At 39.6% G+C, this 13410-nt stretch overlaps 1 protein-coding gene across 1 annotated transcript in view; it reads left to right on the forward strand.

Moving 5' to 3' along the window:
* Positions 1-12845, forward strand: part of LOC139727819 (uncharacterized) — a 50334-nt gene extending 37489 nt beyond the window's left edge. The window contains exons 22-28 of the mRNA XM_071638791.1: positions 90-167; positions 947-1275; positions 2487-2513; positions 9231-9326; positions 10338-10549; positions 11337-11509; positions 12369-12845. Of these exons, the coding sequence (XP_071494892.1) occupies positions 90-167; positions 947-1275; positions 2487-2513; positions 9231-9326; positions 10338-10549; positions 11337-11509; positions 12369-12787 (1334 nt within the window). The 3' untranslated portion in view covers positions 12788-12845. The remainder of the gene's footprint in view (positions 1-89; positions 168-946; positions 1276-2486; positions 2514-9230; positions 9327-10337; positions 10550-11336; positions 11510-12368) is intronic.
* Positions 12846-13410: the final 565 nt, after the last annotated feature.

A 13410-nucleotide genomic window follows, 5' to 3' on the forward strand; every position in this document is an offset into this window, starting at 1 on the left:
TGAAAAATTTTGCTCACTGAATACATGTACATGGCATATAGAAAATTTTGAGTCTGCATTCTCTCTCTCTCTCTGTTTCTCTCTACTAGGCATACCCAAAGAAAGCAAAGCAGACATTATGCTCTACAAGCCCATGACGCCAGAACCAAAGAAGGAGGAACCGAAACGTAAGTTGATGCTTCCCTCCCCCCCCCCCCCCCCCCCCCCCCCCCCCCCCCCCCCCCCGCACCCTGACCAGACATGGCATAACATGTGTAATATCAGTACCATATAGGCAAAGTTTTTATGTGTTGTAAGCACTTCATTGGGAAGAAATTGAGTTGATCAGAATATTAGGATGTTGATTCAAAGATGATTCCATTCATCAACGTCAGGCCCCCCCCCCCAAAAAAAAAAGATTCTGCCTCATTTGGCCTAGGTGCAAAGTATGTGATGCATACCAATGTACAGTGTAGTCATATAATCTGTAAGCTTCCGAATTGGATCCAAGTGATCTCCAAAGCTTTCATAAGGAAGGAAATGTCTTGGAAAGCAGGAACATTGCTTGTGAGAGTGTGTTACTCGTGTGTATGTTTGTTTGTTTGTGTCTGTGTCAATGTCTCTGTCTGTCTGTACTTGTTTGTGTTTATTCAGCATATTCCTTTAAACTCATGGAACAGACAGTGTATTCCAGTCAAAATTCCTTTCTCTTTTTATGAAAACCGGCAGTTGCACATTTAAGTTCATCTGTGTGCTTTACCTCCCCCTCCCCAATTTCTTATCCCAAACATGAGTGTATCAGTATAATGTGCAGCATTGCCATCGATCAGCTTTTTTTTTTTTGTAAAATATGCTTGATTGTGACTTACTTTCAGGAGTTGATGTTGCGAGAAATAGTGATAGGGTTTCCATCTTACACATTTTTAAAATTTTTTTTGCCTCGTTATCTGTTCTGCTTCATTAGCAGCCCCTCCAAAAGAGAAGAAGAAAATCCAGAAGAAGACCAAGAAGGCTCAGGCCCCGAAGCCGGAGAAACCGAAGAAGCCCAAGAAGAAGCCCAAGTCAGAGTCCTCCAAGTCATCCAAGGATGGGCAGGAGGAGGAGGAGGATGCGAAGAGCAAAGCATCCAGCGAGAAGAAAGAGGAGGAGGAGAAGGAGGAGGAAGTACAGAAGGAAGAATCAGAGAAGGATAAAGGGGAAGAGCAGCCGCCGGAGAAGGAGGAAGAGGAGGAGGAGGAAGAGGAGGAAGCGGAGAGACAGTCTCCGGAGTCTCCAGAATTCATCTTCATCCATGATGTGAGTATCGTGACATTGAAGACCATTTCCATGGTAACTCATACCATCTCTTGTGATGCATGTATGTTTATTCGTATTATCTTCTGAAGCATCAGCATTCCACATTTGTATGTGTTATATTCAGTGACTTTGATTTGTCAAAGGTTGCATATTCTCACAGTCACCAGCGTATATGTTGTATGACTTCAATTCACTGTCCAAGTATCACATGTTTTGGTGGCACTCGCTTCATAATGTCGGTTTTTGTATGCTTCTACAGTTTCTGTATCATTTTTCTGCTGTGTACATGGGTGGAATCATAGGAAAATATGACATGTGAGGGGTATCATCAGTTAAATTATTGTATTCTTGTCATCATTGAGCATGAGAGCTGCTTTTTTAGCAGGGAGAGATACTCTTGTTGCATACATATCACGAAGGGAGGAGGGATATATCGATTGGAATTGCATGTTCTAGAGCATTTTAAGCTTGTGTTATTTAAACTCAAATCGACACTTTTACAACTTTCAACAGTTATTACAACATGACATAATTTGATGTGAAGACTTCAAGAGTTTCTCCCTATGTGATTTCTGGAAAAAACAACAACACATTAATACAATTTTGTTTGCAGACTTCTGAGGTGATAAGATCATTGCCTCTTCAAATTTGCATTTGAGCTCGCAACCAATATCACTTTTTTTTTTTGGGGGGGGGGGGGAGGGACATTATACACATGTACAATACATGTATGAAACTGTTTCATTTCCTTTAACTTCCAAAAATCCAATATTGATGTCACTCCTGCCATTCCACTTTTTGGGATTTGTGTCAATTATGGAAGTTAACTAAATGGTATGGGATTGCATTATAAGTGAAATGATTTATCAAAAACAAGCAGACACACCAATTAAAGGGATGGTATAGGTTTGGTTAAAAATGGGGCTTCAGATTTTTTCTTTTCTTTTTTTTGGTGAGATAATAAGAAATTACTCATGAAATATGAAAAAGCATACAATAAGTGCATACAATAAGAGGAATTCAATGTTTCTTTCATGAAAGTTAGTTTTGAAATGGCTGAGATATCCAAAACAAAGTGATCCTAATAAAAGGCAGGTCCCACGTTTAATTAGGACCACAACCAAAATTGTATCATCCCTTTAAAGATCACTCCTTTACCGTGTCCCCTTCCATTCTCTGTTTCATTTCCATTCCATCTTCCCTCCATCCAGGAATTCTCCGAGTCCGAGGACGAACCGGTATGTATCCGCATCCCCCATCCCATTTCTCCGTTTACCGATTCCACATTACGCTTTCACTTTTGTAGTAACGCAAGAAAAAAAGCTGGTCAAAAGTTGTAATTTGTACACGTGGTCATGTCAGATTGTTCCAACGAAGAAACTAAACCAACAACTACAACTGCGATACTGAAATCTTTCTTTCAGAAAGCATTAAGTGATGGTATAACGTGTAGTACTGTTATGGGTATCAAATAAGATTTCACACCAATGACAAGCAAATTCCAGAAAGACTTTCCTGAGCTAACACCACTGTTTCCATGACTACCTACGATGTCGCTTATGTTGAGAGATCTGTTGTATCAATGGCTTTCTCATCAAGGACAAGATTATTTACTAAATATAATCTAAGGGGTTGGGCGGTATTGTTTGTGCATGTAAATGAAAGCACGGAATTAGGATGAGCACTGCAGGTGTGTTTGACACATTGCAACAAATACAATACTTGATGCATTTTGAAGTATCTGTGTCATCTGTATCTACTCAATATGAAAGTTTTTGAATTTGTTGAGAAACTGCAGGACTGCCAGAAGACAGTGTCAACTGTAGAAGATCATTTTGCTACATCTTATTTGTTATATTTTAATGTTATGATGATCTTCAGCAGTTCTGATTCATTTTCTTATTTGTGTTTGTTTTTTTTATTTTTTTCCAGGGGGGGGGGGGGGAGGTAGAAAAAAAAAATTGCTTTTCTAGTCAGTATACACTTTTCTTCAGTTTTTCAACCTACTGTAAAAAGCTTCTCTCTGTAAAACCACAAATTGTATCATCACATGTAGTAAATTCTGTAAGCATTACAAAGAAATACCATCTCTAACTCAAATGTAGCAACAAAAGTTTTTTTCCCTTTTACATCTGCATCTTATCTTCTTCTTCCTTTTCTTTTTCTTCTGTACTTCTTCTTCTTATCTTCCTCTTTCTTTTTGCTTCTTTTCTTTCGCTGTTCTCTTCCTTCCCTTCATTATTTATCATTCCTTTTATTACTTCTACCTCTACTACTGCTACTATTCAGTCTTTTGCTTCCTTATTTTTATAAGGGGCTGAGATCCATTTGAAGTCTGATTGAGTATTATCCATGTTTATGAGAACCTGAGTAGTAGAAGTATGGGTTCAGAGTTTTAATTTCAGATATACACAAACAGAAAAAAATATTGCCTTATGCTTTATTCTTCTTTGCTCCGTTTCTTTTTCTTCTGATTGGATTTTGATACTTAAGTTCCTTTTTTTCATTAGCCATAGCCAGCCATTCACATCACTCTGAATACAGATTTTGACAAAAATCTAAGTTTGAAAGTTTATCATATGCATGTGATCACCCTAAATTCAATTTTATCATGTCAAAGTTTCTTCAGGTATTCATTTCTTCTGCAACTACAACACTAACCAGAGCTTGGCACCATGTCACATTGCACTCATTTTGTATGATGTCTAAATTTGTAGTTTCTTAAAGCACATTGAAATTGTCGTACTCCCTTCTTCCATTGTCTAATATCCTTTGCCCATCACTTCACCTTTTTCTCTTCTTCTACTTCTTCTTCTTTTCCCTTCCCACACTCCTTCTTTACCTTTCCCATCCCTCTTTCCTTACTGTAAAATAATCTGCCTGCCTGTCTTTCTAAATTTCCTCTACCTTCCTTCCATTTACCTTCCATGCCTTCCCTCCTAATCCCTTTGTCATTTTTCTGTCCTCCTTCCCTTCTTTCATACCTTTCTATCTTTCTCCACCTCCTTTTCCTCCCCCCCCCCCACTTTTGGCAATGCACTACCCTCTATTACCCCATCCCCTCCCCCTTCCTCTCCCCCTCCCCCTCCCCTCTCCATAGGCATTTATTTCCCTTCCCTCCCCCCCCCACCTCCCGTATTCTTACTTCTCCCACTCTACCCCAGAGTGACTGTCAGTTGTAACCTTGCAGATACATCATAATTTGGTCTGTGAAAAGTTGATTACATATCAGATTACTCAAGCAGACCCTTAACATTAAGTTGTTACACAATATTGTGCTGGTTGTGATTATCAAGATAATGAAATTTTATGTTTCCTGCATTCAGAAGATGATTTAAGCTAGTGAAGTACCATTGGGTTTCCTGCACGTTTAAGTCTGGTGTTTCCTATTCACCATGTATGTAGGCATTGCATACAGGTTCAATTATTTAAAGAAAAGACAAACAAACAAACAGGAGAAAAAAAACAAATAAACCACTGATCATAGCTCCACGCAGGTTAATTACATGATCTGCTACCTGCTGGATACACAGTACATGAAGATACAATGTGTTTGATTGTAAATCAGACTCTCTCATTAAAACAGGCAGGTGTTGAAGATGTTTCCTACTTGCACTTCTAAGGCCAGATACTGTGTACCAACCTGCATGGTACATGTATTTATGAACCTGCATGGTATTTGCAAACCTACACTGAAATAATGACCAGTATAATATAATTTATTCTGCTGTTATTTTTCCAAGTGTAGGCCCTATTGCTTTGAATAGTGATTCCAGAATTTCAAAGAATGATGATGATGATCAGCAACACTCAATATTTTTTCGGCTCCTGCATGTCACCTAACTCGTCTCAGTGATGAGTTCAAGAACGGTTTTAATTTGTCATGTTTTTTTTTTGGTTTTTTTTTAGTCACAGACTTTTGAAAAATAACTTATTTAGCAAAAAGTAGCATTTTATGATTAAGGAGACCACAGTGTGGAATTGTCTCTGTTTTCGTTGTGTTTTGTAACTTCACGTTTGACACAGACACACATTCACACCATCACCATCTTCCCTGCATTTGATGTGGCACAGTTACATTTTGTACATCTGATGTGTTCTGTTATTGACTCTCCAGTGTGAATGCACTCACACACATACACTCACAAGCACACACACAAACACATGCACAGAGTGGTACATAAGCAGTGTGTTCACACATTCATTCAGCATCAATGTTTTTGCTACAGGAACACCCCACAACCCTGCCCGATTTCATTTCGTTTCATCGTCCATGAATCCACAGACAAATCATGTGCACATACACTGTACCTCATTCCCTCTCTGCACATAATTGTAGATTGCTGTCAATGACTGTGATTTCTCATATCCGTGTGTACGTGTGTGTGTTTTTGTTCGTTTTTGTTTGTTTTTCCATTTTATTCATATTTCATCTCAATGTGAAATGCACCAGTACACTGTACATCATCCAGACAGCCCACAGATAACCTTACTTTCACAATTAATTTTTTTCTCAAATTTCAATCACCCATTCACCACAAGCTTTGTCACATTGCAGTTTGGAATCTATTTGATCCGAGTACATCTGTCTATATTTGTGTGTGTGTGTGTGTGTGTGTGTGTGTGTGTGTGTGTGTGTTTTCAAGTGCCTGATTGTTTTTTCATTTGTTTGGCACTTTTTTTTTTCATCCAAAATCATTTGTCACTGCTTTCACTCTGGCTGGACAAATCCACCATTTTCTCATATCACCTGGTGAGTTTTTTTTTCCCTCCACATTCATTGATTGATCATTGTTTTTCCATCTTTTTTAATTTTTGAAAATATGTGGCATGTTTGTTGCAAGAATGCATGCTGAGCAACTTCCCATGGGCATGAGAGATTCCTAGAATTGCATATTTCAGGCATCTATTTAAAAAAAAAAAAACATATATATTTTGTATTGTTCAGTCATTAGCCACATTCACATGTACAGAATAACAGGTTACTGAGCGTGCCCCAAACTCAAGTGTTTTTTTTTTTGCAACCATTCACATGCTCCAAATTAGCAGGTTAGAGAGCGTGCTCTGAAACTCAATTTTTTTTTTCAACTGTTCACACGTACAGAAATAACTCCCTAATTGCCAATCAATTAATTTATAAAACTATTGATCTTATGCCTCACAGTGATGTGGAGCGCACGCTGTTGAATTGTGACATTCACTTTGAATGATGGGATTTATAAACAGAATAGATCATTCCGTGCACCTTTGATCAATACTGTCATTGTTAGAAAGTACCGCACACGAGAACACAGCATGCATATGATTACACCAGAAGATTTTCACGTCTTTCATTAAAGGACAAGTCCACCTTCATATACATAAGGATTGAGAGAATGCAGCAATATTAGTAGAACACATCAGTGAAAGTTTGAGGAAAATTGGACAATCCGTTCAAAAGTTACGAATATTTTAAGTATCTGCGTAGTCACTGCTGGAAGAGAAGACTACTACAGTGTATGATGTCACATGCGTACAACTATATAAGGAATATAAAAAGAGAATTTCACAAAACTTTACTTTTTGAATAAAGTGCACATTTCTTCGACTTGCTACTGACGTATGTTAAGGGTAATATTATTCCCCCTGCCTTCTGAAAGAGAGAAGTCGAGTGTTCTTTTGTTATGCAAGAAAAATGGAAATATGTTGAATTTTCTTTATTCTTTCTTTGTATCGTTGTACTCATGTGACATCACAAGCTATAGTAGTCTTTTCATCCAGCCGTGACTGAGCAGAAACTTCAGTATTCATAACTTTTTAATGGATTGTCCGATTTTTGCTCAAACTCTCACTGATGTGTTCTACTAATATTGCTGCATTCACTCAACCCACATGTCTATGAAGGTGAACTTGTCCTTTAACAATCATGATCATGATTTGTTTTCTTCTCCTTTTGGCAGACAATGTTTTGCTTTCATATCTGCCAATGTCATCACCATCATTACTGTCACAATGAGTTTCTGTTGTTCTTTTTTTTACTTTCATTTCACATATCATAGTTATATCTGCAACTGAGATTTTCACATGATTTTTGTGATTCCAATTTCCTCATCAAACTTGCCCTGTGTTTGCCATCGAGCACATACTCAAATTTCATCAGTCACTATCAATTACCATGGCAACGTGTGTATCACCTTCCCACATGACTGCCACTGAAAACATCCAAATCACCCCTGTCTCTGCTATCATTATCTTAACTTTCACAATTCAGTAAATATATCTGTTAAAATAAATATCTTACATTTGCATGATAACTTTGCAAATCGGCAATGTTATCATGATACAAGCACTTGTACATGTACTCAATGGCATAATCATTATATTTACTGTATGCACTTTTTATAAGAAATGGATAAAGATTCTTACTGAGTTGACATTTGATTATCAGACAATTGTTATCTATCTCTGAAAACAGTCACACCGCAGGGGGTAGCGTTCTCATTTTATTTTGATATTACGTGTATGTTTTTCTTTCCAATCAATGGTTAAAATCAACTACATGTTCTTTCAACCAGGGCCCTGTTGCATAAAGCTATGGTAACTTTATAATAGATCTAATTCTGCAATTAGTTTATCCATCAATGATTTCATAGCTTTTATTGGCTGTGGAATAGTGTTGCGATGATGGTAGTTACCATTGAATGCAGAGTTATCATTAAGAGTAAAGTTACCATTAGTGTGATGCAGCTGGGTCCAAACTTCAAGTCTTAAATGTTTTGGTACATGTGCATACGTCTTGTTAGCCCGTGGACAGCTTGCATGTTCTCTCTCCAGTGTTTGTGCACCTTGAAGGTCTTGTGCAAGATTGTTCTGGTGCAAACATCCTATTAGTAGTGTCTGAGGAAAGACTTACTTTTTGTGCAGAAGTATTGTGTTTTCCCTTATTATTTCTTAGGTGTTCGTGCCTTACTTCGTTCATGTGAATCTCGACAGGCATTCTTTGATTGTGTATATTCTTGTGATTTAGATAGCATTTATATTTGTGTGCATGATTTTTGTAGGACTGATTTTTACCCGGGGTGTCCCGTTTGATAATATTGTGAGAGTTTAGATACTGCATGGAGCTTTTTTTTAATTCTTTTTGGTTGAGAATGCATTGTATGATTTGTGTAAAATTTTGACAGAAAATCTGTTTGACAAGTTGATATGGATCGTAGGCACCAGGTAAAAACTTTAAAATTTCAGTAAAGAATAATTTTTAAAAGTCTATATGCAATGTACTTTATCAAAATGACTGTCTTTTATGTGTTCTGTCTCTTAAATACTACATAGTTGGGGTTCTTTTCATATCTACAATCTTAAAAACCCTTTAAATTGTGAACACATTTGTACAGTTCGATAGTGAATTCCATTACTAAGTATCTAAAGAATGAAAAAGAAATGCCAGATAAAGTAGAAATATGAATCAAGCTTGCAAAGTACAAAGTTGTCAACAAGGCACGTAGTGCATTCAGCTCATAGCTCTGACAGCACACACAAAACATGCTTTAATATACGCTGGGAGTGCTAGAATGAACATGAGCGTGAGCATCTGAGGCCAAATCAGAAAGAAGTATGCAATAATCTCAAGTTAGAGTGTTTCCAGCCGCTATAGCATTGACACAAATGCTCAAATCTTGCTATTGCCTGGCAGCTGCTGTGGTCATTGAAATCATTGGCCTTACGATGGTACAAAATGTATACTAGTATACCTTTAGTACTGTAAACAACATGTTATATTGAACTCAAGAAAAGCCTAGCCTCCTAACTGATCTCTTATACGTATGATAACTGAATATTTCATCTGTCTTGTCATAGCATTGTACACATACCAAGAAAAGAAAGAAAAAGATAAAGCCATAGTTGCATGGGTTCCACTGCAATCATGTTGTGCCTCGTGATTGATATGAATTTTATGTTTTTTTTGTTCACGGCAGCCTGCTCCTGAACCCCCGGAACCTGAAATTCAGCTGGAGCCCACGGTATCAGCCGTCCCCAGCGAGGACATGTCTGAATTCACAGATTTCACAGAAGTGAGTGATTTCATCTCTTTTAACCCCGTTGAGGACGAGTCCTGAGTATACTCGGGCAGGTGTCTATGGGAAATGCGTGTTGTAGCAAAATCATCCCATCCTCAATGAGTTCCCTTGTCAACCAGTCATTTGATAATTCCCTTTGAGAAGCTTTCATTGATAGACAACCAACACGATATTCTCAAGGAGCTACAGTGTAGTTGAAAATTTCTATTGAATGTGATTTGAATATAGGGTTTAACCATACATAGCCCTTGTTTGTGGTTGATGTTGTGGGTTGCTTGAGGTGTCAGCAGAGATCCTTTTCCATCTGATACAGGCACAAAGTAGAACCTACAGTAAGAAAACCGAATGGCTGTAGATAGATGTTGATATACAACTATGCCATATGCATATCATGATGTTTGTAATTATATTCTATATCTTAATTCAACTTCATTTGTTTGTTTGTTTGTTTTTGTTAGTTTTAAAGTGCTTCGAAACATGTTTGTATTAAGTGCTGTATAAATATTTCATATTGTTATTATTGTTATTATTATTATTATTATCAGTAACTTTCTTGTTCTGTTCTGTATTAATGCCCTTAGAAATACCCATATCAAGCGCTGTATAAGTGTTATTGTTATCATTATGATATGATGTACTTTCACCATTTTGTGTATACACAAGGGGTGCAATATTAGCTGTTGTCTAAATACTTTTTGTTCTAAATACAGAAGTTTGTACTTTGTAAAATATTGCAAAATATTTTCAATACATCATTTTGGCCACATTAGCCCAAGTCAAAAGATACTGAACACCACTGCATCAACTTAAGAAAACAGAAAATGTGTTATGTATAACACTGTACTGTGTATCTCTTAACTACTTCTAGAAGATAAGTCAGGATTGAACAAAAAAAGAAAAGAAAAAAAGAAAGGAAATAATGCCAGTACTTCTTCTAGGGCAGGGAGGCAGTAAAATAAATTCATCTCTACGCTCTGTCTTGGATCATCTTCTTTCGAAATCCAGGATTCCACCAGTCAGGGTCCGAGCAGCATCTCGCGGTCCCAGGCCAAGGCCTTCAAGCGGGCGGCGGAGGCGGAGAAGAGGCGTGTCGCCGTGGAGAAGAAGAGGCGGGAGAGGGAGGAGGCCAAGCGCAAGGCCCAGGAGGAGGCGGAGCGCAAGGAGCGGATCCAGCTGGAGTTTGAGGAGGAGAAGAGGCGCAAGGAGGCAGAAGCAAGGTGAGATGGGGTCATGACCTATGACCTATGACAGGGCTCGACACTTACGGTGGCGCGGTGGCCCGGGGCCACCAAAAACGCACGTCGGGCCACCAAAATTTCAGAAATGAAGCATTTGGTGGCCTGATCGGGCCACCAAAAAAGGTCGGATGTTTGCCTTTGGGCCACCAAAAATAAAAGTTAGAGTGGAGCCCTGCCTATGACCTATGATCTATTACATTTGTTATGGAGAAGAGGAGGCAGAATGAACACAAAGAAAATTATGATGTGAAGAAGAAAGAAGGAGATAGAGATGAAAGAAGGACAAGAACAGGAAGAAGAATACGAAGAAAGAAGAGAAGGGAGAGGATGAGAAGATAAATACGGAAAAGAAGGAATGAGGAAGAAGAGACAGCAGAGAAGAGAAATGAGAAGAGGAAAGAGAAGAGAAAGAAGACAACAAGGAAGAATGTTAAGATTAGGAAGAGGAGGAGGAGGAAGAAGATGGATGGGATAGCACTGGAGGCAAATTCTCTGTTTTGTTTTTGTTTTGTTTGTTTGTTTTTTTTTTTTTTTGGGGGGGTCTGGTTTTGTACAGGTTTAATTATTTCAAGTAGTTCCATCAACTCTTTCTGTATTAGAGTATACTTAGTGACATTTAGAGTTACCAATGTAAGTAAAAGAAAAAATGGAAAGAGTTGCCAATTTGATGATTACTAGGAGGTAACTTCTGCAAGCAAAATTACCCTGCAGGACATTGATGGGTAAAGTGTGTAATGTTTGTGCCTTGACCTCCCGACCATTGCAGGGAACGTGCGGAGAGAGAGGCGCTGGACCGTCAGAAGCAGGCCAAGGAGGAAGAAGAGCGCCAGCGTCAGGCCGCACTGGCCGCGGAGCGCGAGCGCCGGCAGCAGGCGGAGTACAAGCGCAAGATGGAGGAGATGGCGCGCAAGAAGAAAGAAGAGGAGGCAAAGAAGAGAGGTGAGATTGTCGTCAAATCCATCCGTAAAATTTAAGAGTTTGAGAAAGTATGCAAGATGTGTTTGAAAAGAAGTAAAAGCATTGCTTTGAATCTGCCTGGCATGGAATCCATGCTATAGTCAACCTTGTTTAACCCATTGAGGACTAGTTCCGAATATACTCAGGTAGGTGGCTATGGAAAATTCCGGTTGTAGCAAAATCAGCCCATCCCCAACGGGTTAAGTCGACCTCGCATAAGTCAAATAATCACCTAAGTCGAAGGTCTTTTCAAGTCCTAGTTTCTTTACATTCTATTGATTTCTCAAGTCGATGCTATTCCTTCAGTCCAAACAGATTCATCTTAAAGGTTGATTGTATTTTGATAAAAAAAAAGAATGGCCACTTGAAGAAGACAAGGGTTTTTTGCCCCTCCTTCGTCACCCCACCCGCCCCCATGCACCCCCCCCCAAAAAAAAAAGACCAACAAAACAAACATGCAGTAGGGTAACTGGAATGTAGTGTACACCGTACCCAAGCAGAGGCATCACAAAATGTTGAAAAGTATTTGAATTGTGAATCATTTTGATGTGAGAGAGAAAATGATGCCATCAATGTAGGAAAAAATGACATGGTAGCTGCAAAGGGATATTAACCTGTAGGAATTAATCTTCTTCACACCAACAATCTAGCTCGGTTGATTCACATTTAATCGACCTCCCTACTCTTTCCATTGAATTTTCTCTCCCCATCCCTCCCCTCCACCCATATAAATCATCATTTTCCTTCAACCTTTCTCTTTTTCTCTGTCTGTCTGTGTGTCTGTGTCTGTCTATCTGTCTGTCTTTTTATCTCACTCTCGCTCTTTCTGTCCTGACATCAGCTGAGGAGGAGGTCCGGCGGAAGGAAGAGGAGGAGAGGCGGAGGCTCGAGGCGGAGCAGCTGGCGGCCATGGAGGAGGCGGAGCGGCTGGAGTACGAGAAGCGGAAGCGGGCCGAGGAGCTGGAGGCGGCGCGCATCGCCGAGGAGGAGCGCATCCGGCGTGAGATTGAGGAGAAGATCGCCCAGGCCCAGGCGGAGAAGCTGGCCCTCGAGATGGCCCGGCGGCAGAAGGAGCTGGAGGCGCGGCTGCAGTTCAACAAGGAGCTCCACTCGGAGGCCAACGTCTTCGCCCACTCGCAGGAGATGACCCGCGCCTTCACGTGGTCCTACTTCGAGCTCCTCGACTACCTGGGCATCGAGATCCCGGACTCGCTGAAGGAGCACTACAAGGAGATTGCAGGAGGGGCAGAAGAGGGCTAGTCACTCGGATGGATGCTAGTTTCATCCTAGTGATAAGATGCAGAGTGTATAGTCTTTTCACAAAAGAAGATAGTTGGCTTCGAGAGCAAAGGTTTTCAATCTGGGTCACCTTCTTGTCTCCTTCAATAGAGGTGTATCCTGTCCTCTCAAAACTGCCAACCTTACTTCTTGAAGAGATCTAGGCTGATGAGCAAGAACTCTTGTTTAGAGTTCTTTTATTCTCACAGCAAAGCTCTTGTGAGGGTTCATACATGGTGGGCAGAGTCTGCTAGCTTATGCAGAGGTGCGTTTGAGCTGTCTGGGATATTGAATATAAATTTCTTTTCTGTTCTTTCCTATCATAAGTCTCCTTAAATCAAATTACATTCCATACTTAGAATAGGCTTTCTCTATTTATGGCTCAGCAGTCAAAAACATCTTGTATCCATTACATCTCTTAGGCAACATGCCTATGTGTGCAGCCAGACTACACGGGGGGTGTGAACATAATGCAAAACATGCATGTCGTCTGTTGCCATGACAGAGCAAATTCCATACACACGTGTGAGAGAGGATTGCGAGAAAACGTACCTGCACAAGTGTGGATCGGGTGTTGCCCGGGATATCCTGAAAGTCCATAAAGA

Source organism: Diadema antillarum, unplaced genomic scaffold, assembly GCF_040938485.1.
Source record: "Diadema antillarum isolate AM-2024a unplaced genomic scaffold, OU_Dant_1.0 seq00000155_RagTag, whole genome shotgun sequence".
Classification (NCBI taxonomy): domain Eukaryota; kingdom Metazoa; phylum Echinodermata; class Echinoidea; order Diadematoida; family Diadematidae; genus Diadema; species Diadema antillarum.